Source organism: Petromyzon marinus, chromosome 7, assembly GCF_048934315.1.
Source record: "Petromyzon marinus isolate PM22_M1 ecotype Great Lakes invasive population chromosome 7, UKy_Petmar_22M1.pri1.0, whole genome shotgun sequence".
In the NCBI taxonomy this organism is placed as follows: Eukaryota; Metazoa; Chordata; class Hyperoartia; order Petromyzontiformes; family Petromyzontidae; genus Petromyzon; species Petromyzon marinus.
In genome coordinates, this window is record NC_133673.1 from 11,610,774 (window position 1) to 11,634,084 (window position 23,311).

The 23,311-nt window shown below is 39.6% G+C and overlaps 1 protein-coding gene across 10 annotated transcripts in view; it reads left to right on the forward strand.

Moving 5' to 3' along the window:
• LOC116939979 (myotubularin-related protein 5-like) overlaps nucleotides 1-23,311 on the forward strand; it is a 95,411-nt gene that overhangs the window by 29,771 nt on the left and 42,329 nt on the right. For 4 of the 10 annotated variants that reach the window (XM_032949113.2, XM_032949117.2, XM_032949118.2 and 1 more), the window contains exons 4-8: nucleotides 1,734-1,847; nucleotides 4,086-4,196; nucleotides 8,642-8,668; nucleotides 9,293-9,398; nucleotides 21,611-21,743. In XM_032949113.2, coding sequence (XP_032805004.2) covers nucleotides 1,734-1,847; nucleotides 4,086-4,196; nucleotides 8,642-8,668; nucleotides 9,293-9,398; nucleotides 21,611-21,743 — 491 coding nt within the window. The remainder of the gene's footprint in view (nucleotides 1-1,733; nucleotides 1,848-4,085; nucleotides 4,197-8,641; nucleotides 8,669-9,292; nucleotides 9,399-21,610; nucleotides 21,744-23,311) is intronic. The other 6 variants (XM_032949115.2, XM_032949121.2, XM_032949122.2 and 3 more) reach the window with 3 other exon arrangements.

A 23,311-nucleotide genomic window follows, 5' to 3' on the forward strand; every position in this document is an offset into this window, starting at 1 on the left:
CATCCATTCGGTGCAAATTGTGTCTTATGGTGACCGTATTAGTAGAACGAAATTTCTTACATTCAGCTGCAATTTTATGCTAACATTAATTTGTACAATGAGCCTTTTGTCAATGCATTTCCCTTACATAACATCATCACCATCCTTCACGTAATATTTTTACACCTTACAGATCTGCAGGGTCGCCACTATATTCCTCAAGTAAATTTATTTCCCTTGACCTACATCGCACAGCCGAGTAATCAGAGAGGTCTTGGCTCTTAACTAAAATATAAACTAAACTTTTTATCTACCAAGTAAGGCACACTGAGCTTTATAGCTCAACGAAGTGGCGTATCAACATGTGGAAATTTATAGCAGCGAAATAATTTAAACGCATGTTTTTAAATGTGGAGGGAAAAACCGGAAGACCCAGAGAAAAATCTACGTGACCATGGGGAGAAGATTCAAACTCCAAATACACAGGCATCAGGGTCAGGATCGAACCCCACAATCTTCCGTATGCCAGGCAAGATATTTAATATCCCGCCACCACGGCACCTATTTCTGGCCTACATTTCTACATTCAGTTGTATATTTTGTCACAACTTGTGCAGTATTTTGTCTTCTTTGCCTTTCTATTGCTCCATTTTAACCTTTAATCCACAAACAACTTTTATCTGCCTGAATTTCATTTTCTGGAAGAGCAAGAGATGCATTTAATTGACAGTGAAATTGCATCTTATGGTTTTTGGTTGGAGTTGCCTTTTGGATGTAGGAGGAATGTTTGAAGGCCCGTCGATCTATTGTTGAATCATGCTTGTTTATGGATGGACACGCGCTGCTTGGATGGCTGTGCCTGCGGAGCGGAAGGGCATGGAGAACGGATGAGATCACGGGTGCTTCCTGCTGCCGCAGGGGTATTAAAGGGTTAACGTGAAGCAAAACAAACACGGGAGCGATGGAAGGGCAGGGATGAGCATCAGAAACATTAGAAAGTGAAGGAGGAGTGCAAAGCCATTTCAGAAGAGGCACTCAACAAATGCCCACTGAACATGTGTTAACAATGGATGGAATAAGACTTTCAAGGCTAACGAGTGGTTCCGAAGTGTTGGGAGGGAGAGACAGCGAAGAAAACAAGCAAATACGTACGGATGGATGGAGTCGGCAAAAAACTGTTGAAAACAGGAGGTGTAATTTGCTGCAAGCTCCCTATATAACTTAAAGCAGATTTTCATGGAGGAATTTCATGCACACAAACACGCAGTAGTTATCGGCTGTATCCTTAATTCCCTGTACACGGCTTGATGATAAAATGGGTTAAAGATGATGATTGGGCCAATAATGAAGACCACCTGTGGTACGTAGTTTCACATTCCATTTTATTTTCGTCAACTCCCTATGTGTTTGTCATTGGTATGTTGCTATGTTTGTACTTCCCATTAAGTGAATGAAGGGACATGGTGTTTAGATTAGGGAAATGGAGGGGGTGGGAATAAAAAAAAAGCAAACTCTGATATCAAGCGCCCGTTTCCCATTTTTGAATGAAAAACAGATGAAGAGGACTGAGGTGCCAAGCAAAAGGGCCATGTGACTGACTGCTGGTGGATTTTAATGTTTATTCAAAGTGTAAATAAAAATGTTACATTTAGAATTAGCAAACGTGTTTCTTTTTCAGTGTTTCGATCCTGTTAATAGCGTTATCTTGGTCGGTTCAAAACATGGAAAAAAATCCGTTTATCTTTTGTTTTCAGCAGAAAGAGAGTGAGAGCGATGGAGAAGGAGAAGATGAGTCTCATCACATGCAGAGGTTTGCGCCAAAAAGCCTGGTCCTTGTCTCCCGACTCGACTACACGGAGATATACCGGGTAAGTGGAATCATTACCGTTATTTGCTAAGTAATTTTGTCTCGGGTGTAAAGACTGTATTAAGTGAGTTCTGCACAGTGTGATTTTGTATGTTGAGCTCCCCCTGCCCCCTTCAGAAGGCTATGTTTGGTGAAAATCTATAATATTCTCTTCTTCTGAGAAATGAATATTCAGCAGTTGGTATGCCGGCCGTGTGTTTGCTTTTAAATATGATCACATGCAAAAGTAAAATGTAAAGACAATTACGTGGGATATTCTAAAGACTTTTTTTTACAAAATTCCAATCCTTTACCTAATGCCATATGCTTTCACTTATGACTTTAAGCTAAAGCTAAGAGAAATGACATTCCGCATAATATGACCTTTAAAGTCACTTCTAAAATTTATTTCGCCATGAATGCATTTTAAAATAACTTTTTGAATGTACAAATAATTGTCACGTTTTTCTAAACGTTTCTGATGAAGAAACTGAAATGTTATTGGTTGATGTGCTGCCAGACGGAGGACAAAAGAACGAACTCTCCTTGCACTTACCGTCCCACTGTGATCTCTGGGCAAACTGCGTTTAAGAGTATTACACTGCCAGTTAGTAATCGGCTTTGCTGCATGCTTACCGCCAGATAATGTAAAATAGTGCTGATTGCAGAAAAAGGGTGAATGTGTTAAAGTAGTTTCTTTGCTCAATGAAAGTGATTAAAGTGTAACTGGCTTAACAAAAATGTCACCGTTAGGTCATGATAAAATGCCTCATGCTTGTTGGATTTTATAATAATACTGCTATAATGGTATTGGTTGTGGTGCTCATAAATATTTTTCATCGTTAAATGTCAAACATTTTAATGCCGAACCTCAATTGTTGATTTTTTTACATATGATTATAGACTTTACATTCCTGAGGTCTATTGTGTGGAGCTGATTTGCAGGGGTGTTATTTGGCTTCTTTAGCATGCTTTTGTTGCATTGTACCATGTACCTTGAGCCAACTCAACTTGACTAACAAGCTATTCCATCTCCCAACTCTCCAGGAATTGACTATTCAACCACCAGCAGCATGAAAATAATGAGAACAGTGCTGAGTTAGTGTGTTCTTCCCTGGAGGGCAAGTATAGGTCATGGTTAAATAGTGAAGTCAAGCTAGCTCAGAGGAGATGGCTTTAGGATGCCCAAAACGTTTGTTGTCAATGTAGGGCTCGAGTATCATCTCCCATAAACAGAGTTGAGTTTACAAAGGGGTTCAGCAGCATCTCGATTCAGTACAACCCCAATTAACGATGGTAATTGGTTCCGTGAAACTGGTCGTTGATGTGATCGTTAAGCGAGTTTAGGAAATACATGTTGAAGGTTTAATTCGTTCCGATAGCATTGAAAGTTACCCTTTTTAACCCAAACAACGTACTTGATAATATTTAAGCAATGGATGTTAAAACATAAAGATCCTAACAACATTAGAAACACATAATATTGAAAGAAACAATGGCCGTTAAGCAAACAAATTCGGCTCTATGGAGACATTACACTACTATACACTACACATTGGGCTCTAGGGAGGCCCGTCGTTAAGCGATTAGTCATTAACAGGGGTGCTCGTTTAGAGGAGTTCTACTGTAATTAGATTATATTCATATTACCAAGGCTGTAGGAATTCTATTCTATGACTAGAATTTCCAAGATAATTAGTAAGACAATGTGAAATACAATTGACAATTATACTCTTTGTTTTTTTCGTTTTTTTACCTACGTGACTTTACCGAAAAAAAACAAAGAATATGAATCCTTGCATTCATGAAAGCTTAAAATGTAGAATTGACAATTACTCAATAAATAGTTTATAACCATTGCTTGTGATGGTTTTTTTGGATTACCAAAAAGTCACTACACAAGCAATGAAACCCATTTCTACCATTAATTGCTGTAGTTTAATAGGACTGCATGGGATTTTTTTGAAACATGTTCTGAATTCCTTTTCTAGTCTGGATAGGATGTCCTTAGGAACATTGTCAAAACATTGAGTACCACATATTTAGCAGCTAAACTTGTTATTGTTCCATATGCTTTCTTTGTTAATTTTGTTTAGATATATAAAAAAGTGTTTCAAGTAGTTTAACCAAATTTGCAATAGTTTGAGAAAAGTTATTATATTTCTTATTTTGGGTGTATTATGATGAATACATGTATGTATGCACTTTGAGTGCAACTCGTGATGTTACTCATGTTACCTGGATGTGTGTGTGAGTCCAGCAAAGTCTAGGTTTGATTTATGCGATTCACGTGGATGACCTCAAAGTTACCTTGGAGAACGTGGTGGGAAATCTGCTCACGTGCATGATACCTACGTCTGGAGGTGCTCAGGTAACCATTGTTCACTTCAGACTGTCTATTAATGGCGTTATAAAGCACGTGTTTTGTTGCCAAGATTAAATACCGACTTAAACCGACCCTACTTGTTCTTGCTCCGTAGTTTGTTCCATACGTTGTAGCCGTATTTATACACAGTTGTTGTGATTGCCTATTTTTTGTTATTTGCTTAGCAGCGTTGCTTTGGCCACGGTTAATTATAGTTATTGTCCAGAGTTGTGTTGTTTTCTCATACCCTTTTCGCTTCATGATGCAACTGTGCGCTCAGTTTCCAACGTTTTTGGCGTGTGCGTGCGCACGAGTACCTGAGCCGGCCTTCCTGGCGTATGCGTAATTTAGGAGACCCCACCCCGTGATGTGGTCTCCCACCCAGGCGAGCAATGCGTCTGTAAATCACGAGAGCCATGCCCCCAAGCTGCCTAACAATACACCTGCCGTGAGAAGCTGCCATGTGACCATGACTCATTCGTGCTTTTTTGTCGCACCCACCTTTACCTGCCGCATTAGGTAACCAGCAACACACGCACCCACCAACCAACCAGTATACGACGGGCTCTGTCTTTGACAAACTAGTTTTACAAACCGTTGCATAAACGTACATTTGTTAGATAGCCGTGTGCACGTCCTCACTTATTATGTGAAATGCGAATATCTGTGCCGCACTGTGGCTCGTCTGTCAAGCAGCCCCGTGTTATTACCTGCATATAACATTCGTGATGGACTGGACTCTTATGAGTCCAGTCCATCACGAATAAGAGTGCATGGTAAAAATGTTCAGACTTACCCGTGAATAAAATACCCATAGTCTTTGGTTCTTTCGGTAGAGTCACGTAGGTATGGTTTCCTGTAGTCACGAAAGCTTCAAATGAATAAAATACCCGTATGTGGGATTTAACAGCCTTCGCTCCTTGTCAACCTTTCCATTTTTCTTTGCGGGAGTTTATGCAAGCCTGTTGCTGCCTTACGTTTATCATTCTTCAGAGTAAACAATTTTATTCCTGCATGGTCTGTTTTTGTGGTTTATATATATCTTTTTGTGCACATGCGTCAGTTTTTACTCCGTAAATCTGTTATAGTCATCATCATCATTTATTAGTTATACCACTCCTCCCATGCTGTACATCTCGTGCTGTCAGAGCAAGGTGTATTTGAGATAGTGACTCGGAAATGAAGTGATTGCAGAACAAATACGATGTTGATCTACACAACAAACCAGAAAAAAAACAAGTTGCTAACTAACTGAATTTACAAATTAATTTCAACTGCTCTTGTTTATGTTGCATGTTTTATTGTTTACATATTTGCCTTTATGTAACAAATTCTTGACAATGTCATGTTTTTTTAATCAATCATTATCGAGTTTGTATTATGTAAAAATAGCCCCAAACAAAAAAGTTCAAAATAATCTTTGATCGTTTGTTAGTTTCCACCAGGGCTTGGTATGATGACCATTTCCTGCCATTTTTTCTTTTGGTGTGTTAGCAAAACACAATATATCAGTGTAGGAGTTCAGTGCAAGTGGAGTATGGGGCATTTGCTTTCGTCCCGAGTTGCCTAATCCTCGCTGGCCTTGTGCAGCCAATTGCACGCCGTTTGGCTGGCCCAGCGAGTCCTTGGAAACGTCAGGCTTCCAGCTGCGAGTTTCTAAACAAAACAATACCCAAATGCCTCTTTGCACTTTTGAAGTTCTCCTTAGGAAAAATAAGATTACCTTGAGCTGTTAAACGCAATTGCAGTATCGGTAGAAGGATTACGGGATCTTTGATAATTAAATATATATTGACGCAACTTTACTGCCGCAAAAAAGTGCCATAAATTATTTACAATTTAAAAGCATGTGTGCATTAAAATAAGTTAATGAAAAAATGTTTGAGTTTTTTTCGCGTTGATTACCTCCATTAGCTCTGTTGTAAATATATGGACATTAGTGGGTTCTGTTTAATCAGACCATATGTACGCCCACACAATTTTCCAGTGTTAAACAACACAGTTATAACATCTGTTTGATTGGAACCCAGTGGTAATAATACGTGTAGATTTAACCGCCCTTTGTCGTGAAAAAATGGCAACAAAATTAAAGTGATAATAATTGCACAATAAAGTCTAAATATTTGATAAATTCAATGGCTTTATTTACAGGAATGAGAGTGCTTTTTTTTAGTTTTTTGTAAAAATGTCAAGTTTGACGTGAATTTTTGGAAAAACTGTTTTCCTGTGTAGTCCCTCGGTGTCCTGTGAGCATTGTATTGTTTGGGAAACTATTTGTGCAACATGCACACGCTCACGTGCTTAAACCTCGCACGTTACACTTCCGTTGTTTTGCAGAACGCTTGTGTACATGTTGTGGGGATGAGCTGGCAACAGGTGGTGGCTGCATTGTATTTGTTTCTTGGGAACCGAAACATTTTGGTGGATAAAAAAAACCCCATCCTCTTACTGAGAATTAACATATCCCGTTGCCACATTTATTTAAAATTAATGGTCATAAATGTACGTTTCAACCCTTTGTTAAACCGCTGCTGGTCAGTTTGAATTTGTGACGATGTTGAAGGGGCCTGTTATCACTCGTCATTGATTAAACTGATTATTGCAGTGTTCTTCATTGCAAGGCCCGCGCGCCACTAGCGGCCCCTGGTGGCCTTTAATGCGGCCCCTGACACCCGTTGCAGGCGGTGTGGCGGCCCTCACACTGATGTCTTATTGGCGAAAGTGCCCCCCCCCCCCCATTCTCTAAATTAGTGAAGAACACCGGATTATAGGCATGGCTGGGAATCAAGGTCAGGTCGGCGGGTTTAAAATACTTATGTATGTTGAACTTTTTTTGCACCTTACAGCGCCAACTGTGACATGCTTCCCCCCCCCCCCCACCCTTGGTGATACAAAATGTAAAAAGAAAGAATAAATATTTTTTTACTTTAATATTTATTCACTTTTCATATGAAGAGGTGAACATTTCATGTGTTTTATAATGTTCACCAGTCATGTAAATTCACACACAGCTACTTCCAACTGGTCACCTAAATGTAACCTTCACCTGCTGTTGCATCATTGTGATTTGTGGCAAACTGTGAGTCCCTGTCGTTTATTCATAGAGCATCTAATTTACTCAGCTACATTTCTTGTTTGTTGATTTTAAATGAATATATACATTTATTTAAAAAAATCAACGTTTATAGATTTTTTTCATTAACATTAGTTTAAATAAGGTAAAGGATCCTAAATATGTACGGGTGTCATGTTGGTGGTGGATTAGAGCATTGCCAACTGGAACAGCACTTTGCGGTGGGTGATCAGTGATTGAGAGAGTGGGGCACATACAGTGAATGTCAATGCCAACACTGCTGTTGAGAGTAACAAAAAATAACTTATTTTATTTGTGCCAGGTCAATATTACCAAGAGACTAGTTAATGCTTAAGTCTGCCGGCAGAACCATTTGCCCAACCATATGCCCGTGTGCACGTCTGCTTCTGTTTGTTTTGTGCAAGTCTGTCTTATTTGATTAGCGGAGACCAGTGGCTGATTCCAGCTTTTTAGTGCTGGATAAATACCACTTGCGATTAAGCCATACACGGTTACTGCCAGATGTACTCTTTTTGCTCCTCTGTGGCCACTCTTGTTTTAAAGGACATTAATAAAGCAAAAGGTTAGCTTTTCAGGCACGATTGAGTTATTATAATCAATCGTGCCTGAAAAGCTTGTGCTCTGCATGCAATTGATTTAGAAAGACATGAGTACAATCCCAGTGCCGATTCACGTGTCGGTGTTGCTGCAAGTATTAATAGAACACACCCAAGTGTGTGTTTCTTCCCAAGTGTTGAATTAACTGTATAAGTCATCGAGAGTGTTAATGTTTTTCGATGAGCAGTCCATAAACAAAGCTGTTTTTGGAGCCTCGTGTGGCGGTTGCCTGTATTTGGCCATATAATTTGCTTTTTGCACTTAGCAGACTGGAATTGAGGTATACTTTCCATTCTCTTCGGCATCATATTTTGGGATTTTTTTTCCAAAGGACGTACGTGAGTCCAAATGTTTTTTTTCCATTTCTTTGCACTGTGTCAAATAGAATAATTTAATAGGCTTCGATAACGTGGGCAGTTATTCCAAGACATTTGCATTGGAACATTTAGAATTGGTTCCACAGAATAAAATATATTGAGTATGTACGTGTTTAAGTCTTACCCCCTCACCATCACGGCCATCACTACCATAATTATCATTATCGTCGTCACCATCTGCAGGTGATATGCGAGGTTTATTCAGTTTTATGTGTGCCATACTTACCCCCTTCGCCCCCACACTTTTCCCAGTGGATGAAGTACTCAACTGCTTTTTTTAACTTTACAGTCCTTTTTTATTCGATATTTTTAACAGCTCCTATTGCTTGTAAACTTTTTCTTTTACTAATTCTTTCTTTTTCTCTCTCATTGTTTCCGAGCAGCCAGAAGGAGATAATGTGGAATATGGGGTATGAGTATTACCATATATTTTCACACGTACTCTAATTACATAATGATATGGATATGGACTTTAAAGCATGGTGAATCAGGAAAAAACAGCAGTTTCATTAGCTACAACATTGGTTTTCAGGCTGCCTCTATAAAGAGTGTTTGTCCTGTGGATGTACTCACCCTGTCATAGGAATATGGCATTATATCCACTGGGTCAGTGCTGTAAACAGGAGATAAGCACCACCAAAGGCTCACTTTTGACATGGGACTGACTTATCTAACAGTATTTTTCAATGCATAATGTTGCTTTTGTGGCAGCAGTAAACATTTGAAATTAGAGAAATAATTGTACTATTTGATTTATTAGCAAGCAATGACTACTAACTGTTGATGAATGCTAGCAATACTAAACAAATGTTCTTGGCATTCACTATTGGGGAAAAATGTTCTCAGTTGTACTTTGTTTAGGAAATATTTATCATGAGTAGGACATGAGTACACTACTCATATTTGGCCTAAACACAAATGTTCTAATTCCTGTGTTTTTTTTCCTTCCTTCGTTAGTCCAAAACATATTTGGGAAATCAGTGGAGGTTTTAAGTTCAAAATAACGAACGTCTTCATTTTTGCTCTGTTAACAGAAGGTGTTTTCGCTCGGTGCTGGGGACAGGCAGGTGATTCAACCAGCCCTAAACAATGAGATTCCTGTCACCGGATCAAGTGTCATCTTGCTGTTCAGGCAACTTGGTAAGGCTCATCACTATCGCGCATACTTTTACAGTTACATCGTAAGCATATATTCATAATGTGGGTGTGCATCTCTCTCGGTTTAAGTAAGCATGATTTTTTGGATAGCTAACTAATATACCAAATGTAGTGTAACACGTTGCTTTCACAACCAATATCAACAAAATTGTATTATGGATACCAAATGTCTATATACCAAATGTGTTTATGGTTGTTGTCACCCTTTAATACCTGTGTACCGAATTGTGTATACTTTTATTTCTGTCTGAACTCGACAGAAACACAAACGTGTATACAAATACAGTAAATTTGATTTTTCGTGTTAAAGCACAGAATGATTAACAGCGAATTGTGCTGAGATGGGCGCATTGTGGCTGGGTGGCACAGGGTTCAGAGCACGAATGCAGCACTCTACAGATTGCTGCTTGGGATTAAACCAGGTTCTCAACGTATGGAGTTGATGATCTCTATCTATTCACCAACGTCTGCACAAAAAAATAACCTATCAATGACACTTTTCCCCTTAATTTGATTTATTCCACTATTGAGACTTAAAAATGTTAGTTTGGTTGACATGCGATGAGCTGTCTTTCCCAGGATATTAAAGCTGTGCCCCTCGTGTGGCTAAAGGGATCTTTTTAAGTGTCTTCAGCAGTACTGTGATGATATTTTCTAGGGCTGTTCTCTGACACGGGGTGGTGCTCTGCTAGCTGCAAATATCATGATTTCATGATATATTAGAGACAACACAATTGGAATAATAAATTATTAAATATGTGTTTATATGCATTATTATTACTACAGTATTATCAGCCTTGATCAATCCACCGCTAAACCAATCCACAGTATATAATTGTGGGTATTAATATCTTCTCTCAAATAATTCTTGACGCATTTCTCATTGAGTTAAACAAAATAAAGGAAGGGTGAGGTATACACTTTTTTTTCAAATGTCTGGAAGAATTCTTTGAATCAATTGTGGGACATTTAATTGTTAAATATTGGACATATTAGAATGCATTATGTGTAGAATCATTAATCTTCCAGTAGCTTAGCTTTGAAGATAATTTTTACTTGGATAGGAATGTGTGTGGGCCGGTAGAATTGAACAAAAGGCATACAAATGTTCATTGTCACTATCCTCCAAGGATAAGACGTGGTGACAGCCAGGCCATCCATACGTCGGGGACATCATTCTCGGTAAACTCTGCAGCCCTTTTCACAAGAGGCTCGGATGCTGCCGCCCGTGTTTCACAACACTTGGGTGGATACATGTGATTCTAATCAGGCTCATTGAATACGATGTTTAAAACGTGCCTTGATCAATTTTGGTGACGAAGGTCTTGACTGTGCTTTGCTATGGAAAACATTCTAGGCTTATTTCTAAAAACCGCTAATGACCTAACATCTCATAGAGTATTGCTTAAGTCAGTCCTTAAACCACAGGCTGCCGTATTACTTGACAGTTGTGATTAGCAGCTTTATATACACCTGAGCTGTTTAAAACAAAAATAACTTTTTGGCACCGATTAGTAAAGTGTTTACCGTAACACACATTTCTTAAAGTGTTAGAATGGGTTTGCCCAAATTTGTTTAGCGCTATTATTAACACAGTTTAATTATGAGTATAATGTCGATAGGTACAATGAGAATTGTAATTGAAGCATAGCACTTTACAATGATTCACATTTAACACAAACACATTCTACAGGTCGTCAAATCCTCTGCTGGAGAGAAAGCCTTATCACACGATGTCCGTTGTTAAAATAGACCATACTTCACTTCGCTGGTCAGTGTAGGTTGATAAAGAGGGTAGTTTTGCAGGACGGCACAGATATCATGTACCACAGGATCAAAGTCATACCACCAGGTTTATAGCATAGTGTCCCAAACACTGCATCTCTGCAAACATAAAGATCCCCCGTATAGCCTGTAACGGACTGTTGGGGCAAGTGCTGTTCAGGAGCACCTATGAAGGCCAGCACGGCACACAAGAGGGTGGGTGGCCAACACCACGCCCGCCCACCTTTGTCTCCCCAGTGGTAATGTTTAAACACCACACCAGGTACTCATTTGAGGCTGAGTCGACCTCGGTGAGGCCCAGGACCGGTTCAGATAATCGTCACTGGTGTTGGCCGTGAGCGGGAATCAAACACGGGTTACCGGGTTCGTAGCGCAGCGCGCTAATCGCTACATTACCGCGCTAACCGCTACATTACCGCGCTCCCCCTTGCGTCTCTGATCCACCCTCAAAACACACATGCATACACATGATTGTCTTAATTACTCTTCTCCTGACTTAAAGCTTTCGTGACTGCAGGAATTCATATTCCTTTGTTGCGTTATGATCGCAACGTCGTAGTTTTTTGTTAATATTTTTCTTCTACGTGACTTTACCGAAAGACCCAAAGAATACTCTTCTCCTATCTTCGCTAACTAGCTTTTAACACCCTTTTATCAATCCACTGCTGGATGAAGGCCGCCCCCTCCCCCTCTCCCCACCCTGACTACATCCCTGTTTGGTCACGGTGTCGTCTAAATCCACCAGTGTGTGAAAAGCAGGAGTGAAAACGGGATCCCCCTTTTGGAGCCCCCCCACCTCTCCCGAGGTTGAGCTGAGCTCCCTCTATGCGGAGAGTGAGCGGAGGGGGCCTCCCTGCGCGCGCCGGAAGCTCCGCGTGCCAAAAATCGCGTGGCTGTTTTCGGGACGCGTGGAGGCGCCACACCGGCTTTGCGCGAGCTCACGCGGAGGGAGGCGCTCTCTTTTTTTCTCTTCCCCAAGTGTGTGCGTTTTTTTGTGCGCGTTAGGATATTCCCTCGGCACAACAGTGGAACATTTTTGGAACGTTTAACAACCTGGGATGATGATACCTAGAATAACACAGTTGTCTGCGGGTGATAAAGATGTTTATGATGAAAGTGGTTGAAAGTGAAAACACTTTTCACACTCTTTATATTGTTGCCATAGAAAGTATTTGAGATACTGTATTTTCTACACCACGTGTAATGGAAGCATTTATTTTTTGGACGTCTATAAAATAACAATGAAACATTTCTACATTTTATTGCTCGTTCCATTTCATATCCCTGCAATGTGATCAGTTGGTATGAAATAACAATCTTAAATCAAGCCTTCTGGGTAGCGTGCATTCATGGCATGTATCACGTTGAATTAAAATCATGTGCGTTGTATATGTTCTTGCTGGGTGGTGCAGTGGTTAGAGCAAGCAAGCAGTTTGGTGGTTGTCTTATGCCATAGGAATGCAGAATTTCCACCATTGCCTATGGGTCGTAAGCAGGAGATGAAGAGGAAAACACTTAGACTTTTAGATTTTTTTCGATTTAATAAATGTGCGGAGTGGTAGGGCAATGGTTGTAACAAAGCATGTACACTCACTGGATTATGATTCCAGCAAACCTGAATGTGATTCCTCACCATGGCAAACATAAGTGTTGAGTGATATCTGAATCAGTTCTGTCCCCTACCCCCCCCCCCCCTCACCTTTACCAACCCACACTGATCAGCATGGTGAAGTATGGTCAAAACCCCTCAACAGATACTGATAGTGTGGGGATGCCTTAAATCATACGTGCATTGACAATGGGCCTTAAATGTAATCATATTCTTAAACAAGCATGCCTATAAATTGTACATAAATTCACAATGATTATGCACATATTACTCTTTTTTATGAAATTGTATTAATATATAAAATATATATTTCATACATTACTCTCACATCCGAGAAGCACGGTTGGCTGTGTACGTTGCGAAATAAGTTAAACATACATACAAAGGAAATAAATTGTAGGCTGATATTGGAATGGCTTCTATTATAATACTAAGTATGAACTGTTTGTCATCGTACAGGCTCTTGTTTTGTAGGTTTCATGATTCTACATCCGGAAGTCAAAAATGTGGGTTTCAAAGACATAAACGTTTTCTTTAAAAACAGCCTGACAGACAGCAGGATGGAACAGGTCGCTCTGGTGTACTGGCAAGTCTTATAAACATCACGGGTAGTCATTTGGTGGCTGGAAAGTTTTCTTAACCTTGCTAAGACTTGGGAAATAAAAATTACTTTATCACAGTGGCGCATTGCTGTTTTCAGAGTTATGGGGGGGATAACTAAAAATCGAGTCATATTAAAAATTTGATAACATTTTACGAGCTTTCCCATGCGGCATGTAAGAAAGGCTGTAAGTTATAGCTAAATTGGTGTGGTGTGAACATGGATTTACGGCATGCATTAAACTTGTGGAAATCTGGCAAGTGGATAAACAGGCAATGATATATGCATTCCCATAAAAGGGATAATTTAAGTGCATGTTTATAAAATAGGGCTGACTGAACAATTGTACGAAGCCTGTGAAAGCTGGATGTGTTTGTTCAGCAGAAGCAGCTTGCTAAAAGCCGGAAGTTGATCAAACAACGGTTTGGTGCCTCTTCTTGGTATCCACTGTTATGTTCACTTGGCTATGGATTATGGCCCCTTGATGTCTAGAAAACTGTTGCATCAACAGTGCATCCACTATTTTTACACATTACATTTGCCACTGGTGAGGAAAATACTGGAGTTGAATGTGTTTGTTATTGACAGGTATGCTCGTAACAGACCCGACTAACTGATCGACTATGCCATGTTAATTCAATTTTGTATGTGTGGGGAGCATATTGGCAGACAATGAAGAAGAGTTAACGTAGATACCGCATAACTGTCGGCGATGTTTTTTTCCTCTCTCTCTCGGAAGTATGGTGACATGTTCATCAGTTAAAAGGGAAGAATCTGATCAAATAAAAAAATAATCCTCTAGGGATGTAACTTTATTCCAGTCTCCGTCCTGCCCCAACGCGTTTACCCCGCACTGACCCACTTGTCTCTTGGTTATATAATATTTATCATAGAATGGCATTTTTTTTGTCTGAGCAGAGGAAATGCTTGGCGTGGTGAGACAATGGTTTGGTGGAAGTGTTCCTCATAGCTCCCGTGAGCCTAGCTATGTTGTGCAGATTATAATCGATGTGCATGTTAACCCCGCAGAAATTGTGGCAGGGTTAAATGTTACTGCAGGCCAATTCTTGTTAAATGTAGTTATATGTAAACGTAGAAAAAAATGTAACCAAGATATTCCTTCCATGGTATGTATTCCTTAAAAAAAGGATTTTATTGGTTGAATGCAAATTTGCAGTGTTGTACCGTTCAACTAAAATGTCAATCATTTGGATAATAGGTTGAGATTAGTTCTGACGTCTACCAGTTCTGCTCTTCTCACCATCACTCATCCAAACACACATTCAGCAACCACTGAGAGCTTCTAATCAACTCAACAGATGTGAGCGCCTCACTTCATTCCTGTATGCTGAAGTTGCATTGGTTACACCCATAGAACGGAAGACATGCATTTATGTATGAAATATGAATGCATGTTTTCTTCATTGGCGAGAACCAAAAGACCACACTCGAGGTCGAACGATGCATCAGTTAATCAATTTATAATGATTCCTCAGCTCATGAAAATAGCATTTAATCACACATGTAAGAGTAGATAATTTTAATTTGTACGTTTTATGTTAATTTACATCGTTTCTTAAAATGACTCGGCAAATCTGAGATTGATAATATAATATAATCCCTCCCTATATTTATTCCCTTTATTTCTCCACTACATGTTTTGAAAGCTTATTTTAATGTTACTGTCTTGTTTTACTTCATTTCTATGTATTATTTACTCTGTTTTTGCAATGTCAGTGTTGTCGACGTGAAAATGCACGTTACAGACATTGTCATCCTCTCTAAGTGGCTTTTGGCTAGGCATCGAACAAAGACGGTCACTGCATCGCACACTTTCAGATGTACTTCTGCGGTCCTCTGGAATGCTCTTCAGATATTAGGAAGCCATTGGAGCTATGCATTTTTAAATCTAGACTGACATTTTTTTTAGAACGGCTTTTTGTGTTTAGTTTGTTGTCCTTCCCCCGCACCTCTGATTAGCACGGTTGGCTGGTGGGTAGGCCATGATTTTTCTTTACTTCTAGACCACATCATATTGCTGTGAAGATAAAATGTGTCATGTTCTCCATCTTTTTCTATTAAATCATTGTAGTGCTTTAGGTGCAAACATAACTAGAGAAAGCCTTGGATGGAACATGCATACATCAAAAACTATGATATTTTACCTCCTAGTGCAGTCAGAACTTAAACAAAACCTGCTGAAATTACAGTAAAACCTTGGATTGCGAGTAACTTGGTCTGCGAGTGTTTTGCAAGACGAGCAAATTTTGTATATACATTTTAACTTGATAAACGAGCGAGGTCTTGCAATACGAGTAGTACGTATACGCTTTGTCTGCCGAGCGTCACGTGATCACAACTGAGCGATGGTTCTTCTCTCTCGCTGCGGGATTGTGGGTAATCGTCTCCCATGCTCCTCAAAAGGAGGCAAAAGCAAGTGTCATTGGATAGGTTCCTTGTTAAAGTCGCACAAAAAGAAAAAGATTCCAGTGAGCCAACAGGTAGCAGTGATTCCGTTAGTGACAGTCAAAGTCGTCCTACACAATAACCATCCTCCTCTCCTCTCTCTCGTCTCCCTCACACCAGCCACGATTAAATTTAATTAATCAATTTGATTACTTTATATTAATTTTAAATAATAAAAATAGAAAAAGGTATTTTGTATTGATCATGTTTATATTAATATTTTGGGTTGTGGAACGAATCATCTGAGTTTCCATTATTTCTTATGGGGAAATTCGCTTTGATATACGAGTGCTTTGGGTTACAAACACATTTCCGAAACGAATTATGCTCGCAATCCAAGGTTTTACTGTATAAGATAAATTGACTTCGTATAGAAGCTAAACACATTTTCTAATGAACATAAATGTTCACAAAAACTTACACGCTTAAACTTTTAGGCTTTCCTTTTGAGAATTAAAAAAGTATATATTACTATGACTCTTCTTGGTTCTTTTGGTAAAGTCACATAGAAGGGAAATAATAAAATAATACGTGAATTTACCGAAAGAACTAAGAAGATGAATCCATGCAGTCACTAAAGGTTTAAATCAAAATTACTACGACTGTTTTAATATATGGGACCTCCAGAATAATATTGGATTTAAATGGTTATCCACATTTCCACGTGTTATATGTTTACAAGTAAGCATCAGAATTTGGGGCGAATGGGAATTATTTCATACACTTGAGCACACATGTTAACAAATTGTCTTTCGTGCATTTTTTTATAAATCGTTGCCTTATGCTATTAATACATTCGTGATAGGGGAAAAAACCCCCACCGCAATATTTTTTACTAAAAACACGTTCACCTCTTAATCATATCCTTTCAAATATAAATGTCACCAATAAGACAATTTGAGTAAAAATTACGGCTTCCTTGCGCTCTTTCCATACTAATCACTTTCCTTGGCAGTGACCAAGCCACTTGTGCTTCAATTCCCTTCCTCGCTTTCGCAAATATTAAGCTTCCCAGGCGATGGAATAGGCCTGAAGATCTGTGGCTGTCCTTCCAGGGCCTCATGAATTGGTTCCCGCTGGACGAAATAATTTGTTCAGCTATTGGACTCCCTCGGCTTCCTTGAGGCGAGACAGGCATTGCTAAGCTGTATTGTGGGTGTGATCTCAAGATGCCCTTCAACAGTGCCCTCTTGTAAATTAATAACAGAAAGTACAACTGGATTTCACTTGAGAGCGTAATGTTTTTTGTTTTGTTTCAGCATGCCTGTTCCACTGACATTACGCGATTTATATGTAATAGTATAATGAGTCAGAAATTTCAGGGTAAAACAGAGTTCATAGTGAATTCAGTGGTGACCTCAATGGTGGGTTTATATATACGGTAAACATCGCAAAACCACATTTGTTATTATACTGCATTTTTGAATGTGCATTACTTGGCCAGATTGAGTCATTTCTGCATGGGATGCCTTTAACTCGAGTGCAGTGGGGTGGTTGTGGGATGTTGAAGATAGTGTCTACAGTGCTTCTCTTGGGGCCCACAATCATTAGTTTAAACCCTCCCATCAAAGTGACAATCCTCCAGGCTTGTCAACATGCTTGTTGGATGCCCTTCACTTGTGTAAGCCATTGCTTTTGTCAAGTGCAAATTATATGACATTGACAGGAAATGTGTAAAAAATAAAAGGGCACACAGTAAAAACAAGTAAACTTAGGTTCGTAGTTTAAAGAAATGAATTTTCATTTATAGTTGTGAGCCAGCCATGGATTTTAGAGTGAGTGCCAGGTATTTTCTTTTGGCACATTGATAGGTGTGAATTCACATAGAAATGCATTGACACTATCTGGTTATTTTTTGGCATCTGTGAAGTTTTGCTACAGGAATGAGTTGCTGTTAATATTCTGCTGTAAAACTAAAGTGGTATTTTATATACTTCGGAACAAAATTAGCTCGATAAAATAAATCAGCTGCTTAAAGAATATCTGTGCACTGTATTGCGTTGGAAGTTTTAAGTAAGTTGAAACTGTACGAGTGAAATTTTTAAAATGATGCCAGTAGTAAAAACAATGCCATCTGTTATTATTTCACAGCAGAGCTAAAACTTGCAGGCATAAATCCAGAGCTCGGCAATTTGATTTCGTGTTGCCATATGACCATTTTAGTAGAGCCAAAATTCCTTATGATTGGATGCCTTTGGCTTTCATTCTGTGAAATATTTTTTATACTGGTGATCATAGTAACCATTGTAATTTTTGCGAGAGTAAAATGCTAAGACGAAAAGCATGGACATAGCAATTTGTGGTTTGTGGCCTGTATGAGTAGGTGATGATGGCTTCATAGCATTACTCATTAAAAAAAATAGAGAAAAAAAATCCGAAAATTACGCAAAGCAGATGTTGTGGCCTCCAGGTTTAAATACTGATGGACATTTTTGCGTAAGGTAATATGTGGATGTAGGACATGTGGCACGTACGCACCGTCTCGCCGGTAACACTATCTCTGCTGGAGAGCGTCTGATTCATAAGCAGGAGCCGTTTGCAGTCTGGGCTGGAGGAAGCGGGCTTCCTCGTGCAGAATGTCACTTCCTGTTTACCAACCGTTTGATGTAAATACCCAAGGCAGGATATCGTAACCAAACAGTGCGGCACAATCGCGCAGGAAGTCCCGGTTTTAAAAACATGCGTCAGGTCTTTGGCTCAATGGCAGACGGTACGCATACGGCAGGCTTTGGAGAAAGGTCATAGTGTTGAGACTTCTATAACGGTGTGGTGTTCCCAACGTGAGTGTCCCTGTGGGACCCCTTTTTGGTGCCAACGATCCTAGGTTTTCCAAAGCAATATTATTTTTTGACTGGAGGTGTTTTCCATGGTATATCATAAGCTTGGTTTATATCCGTGGTAAACTAAGTGTTTCATTCTACATTTTAAGTGACTGAAAAAATTCAAACAGTCATGTTTTACTGGATTTTATTTGACTTTAATTGTGTAAGCCGAATAGTTATTTAAATCAATAACTTTTTACGAGCAGGATTGTTCAAAATATATTGATTTTCATTGATCTGACTTGCTGGAAGATTTGCGGTCTCTTCAAATTGTGATGCATTTGAGTATTTTATGTTTGAATGCCAAGAGTAGGTGCCTCTAAGCCTCGGGTACCTTGTAGTATTTTTTTGCAAGACCACACTCGCCAATGTTAACTTCTTTTTCTTAGCGCTGGGCCAATCCTACACACGTAATATATATAAAAAAAATAACGCTCTGCTTGTGGGCCAGAGGCATTATCACTTGACTCACAATTTATATTCTTTGGGTCTTTCAGTAAAGTCACATAGATAGGTTAAAAGAAAATAACAAAAAACTACAACGTTTCGATCGCAACACAAGCGGTCATCAGGAAAAGGGGGTTAGCGTCTAAAGGTAAACTTGTTTATTAAGGTTTGAAGTGGGCGTAGCCCAAGTGTCAGCAACATGGGCGGGGCAGCTGATGTTAATGTAAGTTAACATCAATTGAAGGGCTGCCAGGTAAAAATTAGCATGTTCATGTTAGATCGGTGAGCGGCCTCCACGGCGAGCGACCATTTGCACCTTGCTCCACGCAACCCACACTGCTGACGGTGGAGGTTGACAAGAAAACACAAATCAAGTCATGACCCAAAGTGGTTGATGACTTTCCAATGATTGCCGAGTTCATAAGCATCCTCTCGGTTGAAATTGTCTGTTTATATTGATGACTTCATGACCCGAATCTTTGTTGATAGCCAGTAGGCTTGCAAAGTAGAGAAATCAAATTCGTGCGAGCCTGCAGCATTAAAATAATGGTCAGCTACGGCAGACGTATTGGTCCTACCATGTTTCAAATCTGCCTTATGCTCACGATCGCTTAGTTTCCCCAATGTAACTGCTGCCGCAGATACAGCTTAGTTTGTAGATGCCGGGATATTGCATGTCAGGAATATTGTCCTTCACAGATGGGATCAGATCACGAATTGTATGTACTGTGTTAAATCGAACCTGGATCTTGTGTTTGCTCATGATTTTGGAAATATTTTTGGTGACCCCTGCTATGTATGGCAAGGTGATGGTTTTGATTGGGTCCTCGGATGGTTCTTTCCCAACGACAAGATCCAGGTTAGATTTAACACAGTACATAAAATTTGTTATCTGATTTCATCTGTGAAGGATGTTATCCCTGACATGCAATACCCTGGCGTCTACAAACTAAGCTGTGTCTGCGGCAGTAGTTACATTGGGGAAACTAAGCGACATGTCTCGGACCGTGTTCATGAACATAAGGCAGATCTGAAACACGGTAGGGCCAATATCTTGGCCGTGGCTGATCATTGCTTTAATGCGGTGGGCTCACGAAATTGATTTCTCTAAGACGAAGGTACTTTGCAAACCCAGTGGCTATCAACAAAGATTCGTTCATGAAGCCATCCATAAATACAGACACAGGCACAATTTCAACTAAGAAGATGGGTACATACTGAGCAATCGTATGAAGGACGTTATCAACCAGTTTTAAGTCATAACTGGCTGTGATCTTCCCATCCTACCACCTTCCGATATTAGTTGTTATTTTCGGCTCTCCGATTTTACATTAACGGGTTAAATTTCTCACATTAACACAGCCACCTTTGCGCGCCGACCTCGAGGTGGCGGCGGCTCTGCGATCTCCCATTAACATTCTAATCTCTCAAATTAACATAGCCACCGCCAGCGTGCTCGCCGTGAAGGCTGCTCACCGATCTTACATTAACATGCTAATTTTTACCTGGCAACCCTTCAGTTGGTGGAAAACCCACCACCATCGCGGTCGCCACCCACCACTAACATTAACATCAGCTGCCCCGCCCATGCTGCTGACATTTGGGCTACGCCCATTTCAAACCTTCATAAACAGTTTGCCTTTAGAAGCTAAACCCCCTTTTCCTGATGACGACCACTTGTGTTGCGATCGAAACGTCGGCGTTTTTTGTTATTTTCTTTGTACCTATTTACATGCCTTTACCGAAAGACCCAAAGAATATGAATTCCTGCAGTCACGAAAGCTTTAAGCCAAGATTTGACTCACAACGTTACCATCAAAATCGCTGTGTTTTTTTATTCAAATGGTATCGTGTATCATCAGTTTCAACTACAATACTTGAAATTTTCCATTGAAAGTCCTGATTTCATTGGGGGTGTGTTTTGTGTTGTTTTAACTCAGTGGTACTTTTTAAATTATATTAATGATCATTTAATTACAGTATAATTTCATTAATATTGCAAGCGGAGGTCATTTTGTTTCGCTTACAAACAGTAGAATTCAAGCCAAGCTAAGCTGTGCATAGTTTAATTTCATGCCTTCGTTGTCATGTGTGCAATAATTAAAGCACTGTCTCTACTATGGCTGGAGCTTTGGGCTATTAAACATGCGTGGGTGCAATAATTGAAGCACTTTGTCTTCATCTCTACAATAAACATGCATGTAACAATTGTATTGAACAAACGAGTCACTGTGGCATTATGCAAACACAGGCAGATGCTCAATGAAATAACGCGGGTCTGATGATAATTTCAACCTGTTTGCACAATCCTATATAACCTCATTATCCTTTTTAGACTTGACTTCAAACACAAGTCCCACGAAATTCGTCACTTTGGAATAAATGTCACATGCTGTTATGGAGTGACATTAATCTGTTTTCGTTTGTTTCTTCTTTCTTTGCTTATTCTTCATCCCCACAACAGGGATCAACAACGTGCTGCACCTGTTTTGTGCTGTGCTCACGGAGCACAAGATTCTCTTTCACTCCAGCAGTTACCAGCGACTGACCGAGGCATGCCGTGCGCTCGTGGCCCTAACCTTCCCACTCAAATACAGGTGGGCTCATACTGTGCAGGTTACAAAAGTGTGTTATATTGGAACTGGAAAGAGAACTGGGAGAAATACATTGGGGCACAGTTGGACCCCCCCCCCCCCCCGGTAAGGTGAGGCAGGAAGCAGAGAACTTCACGTAGTTAAATGGTGCCAACATTTTCGATCGTAGAGGCAGAGTCGAATTATTAGTCTCTCTGGGAATAAAACGTAGACTTTTATGATTCAAAAGTTATTTTCAAATGTTTGCCCAGTTAATAGCATTTCTCTCAAACTGCTACAGGTTAAAGTTAATTAAAATGTATGCCTCAACTGCATGCAGAGAAGAGGTAGAAGTGGACAATGTATGAATATATTAGCCAACTTCTAAATGAATGTAAAACATACGATACCATTTTAATTGGAGACTTCACTGTGATGGTAAGAGAAGATAACATCTATTAGAGTTTACAGATAGCAGTGAGATGAAGATTTTGAACACATTTTTAAAAGGAGTCTAGAAAATGGATTTGGAAAAGCCCAAATGGTGATATGAGAAATGACATGCACTTGATGTATGTACGATGAACTTCATTCATACCGTTCGTAGACGACTGTACAGATGATGAAGCAAAGGTTGATTTATAAATGGAGAATATATTAGCCATCTTGGATTTGCCGACAGTGATTATAACAAACAATGGAAATGACCAATTATTGAAGAACTTAATGAACGTGAAAATCTGAGACGGTCCGTACATTCTTCATCTGTTTTTATAAAAACAAATTCTCCCATCCAAATTTTGGAAAACATCTTCGTATGCCGCTGTGAATTACTTTTTTGCGAAAACGTGTCTCCTTGTGTGACTCAAACGTGCATTTTTGGTACTTGATGCAATCTCGATGGAGCTGTTTCACTCTTTTGCAAGTTGGGTTGAGAAAATGTTTCTCTCGGATCACATGTATACTTTTAATCAGATTCTGGAAGAGACTAATGAATGTCGTGTACTATTGTGCTGAGCTTCTGTAGACAGTGTATCTTGATGCAGTCATTCAAGCACTGACAAAAGAAGCCCTATGTGGCTGTATGTATGTTAATCACATATCCACAATTGTAATGTTATTTCTATAACTTTTATAACTCAGAGGGAAACAGTCAGGTGTTTCCCAGAAGAAAAGTCCTTGTAGCCAATTATAATTCATTTGAATGTGAAGATCACCTTTAACAAATTAACGTAGCCTGTTACATTGTTGTTTATTTTACCGTATGTAAATAATGCACTGCATGTTTTTCAATTCCAGTAGTTAGCTCATTTTTGTAACAAGGACTTCACATGCTTGAGCTAGCGGTGTGTTTCAGCGAGGACCCGCCTCAGTTTATCCCCAGGGATCTCAAAAATGCGTGCTATAAACAGAGTTGACACTAAACAGGTTGAGCCACCATGGTTACGTGCCTAAACGGCACCTTCTTCTACGCCATAAGCAAAATGGGTAATTTAGACGAGATAAAAAAAATAAACCAGAGTGCATAATAAGTAGATTACGCTGTTATTGAAGGCAGGATGCATGAAACACTTTGTCTGCACACATCAATC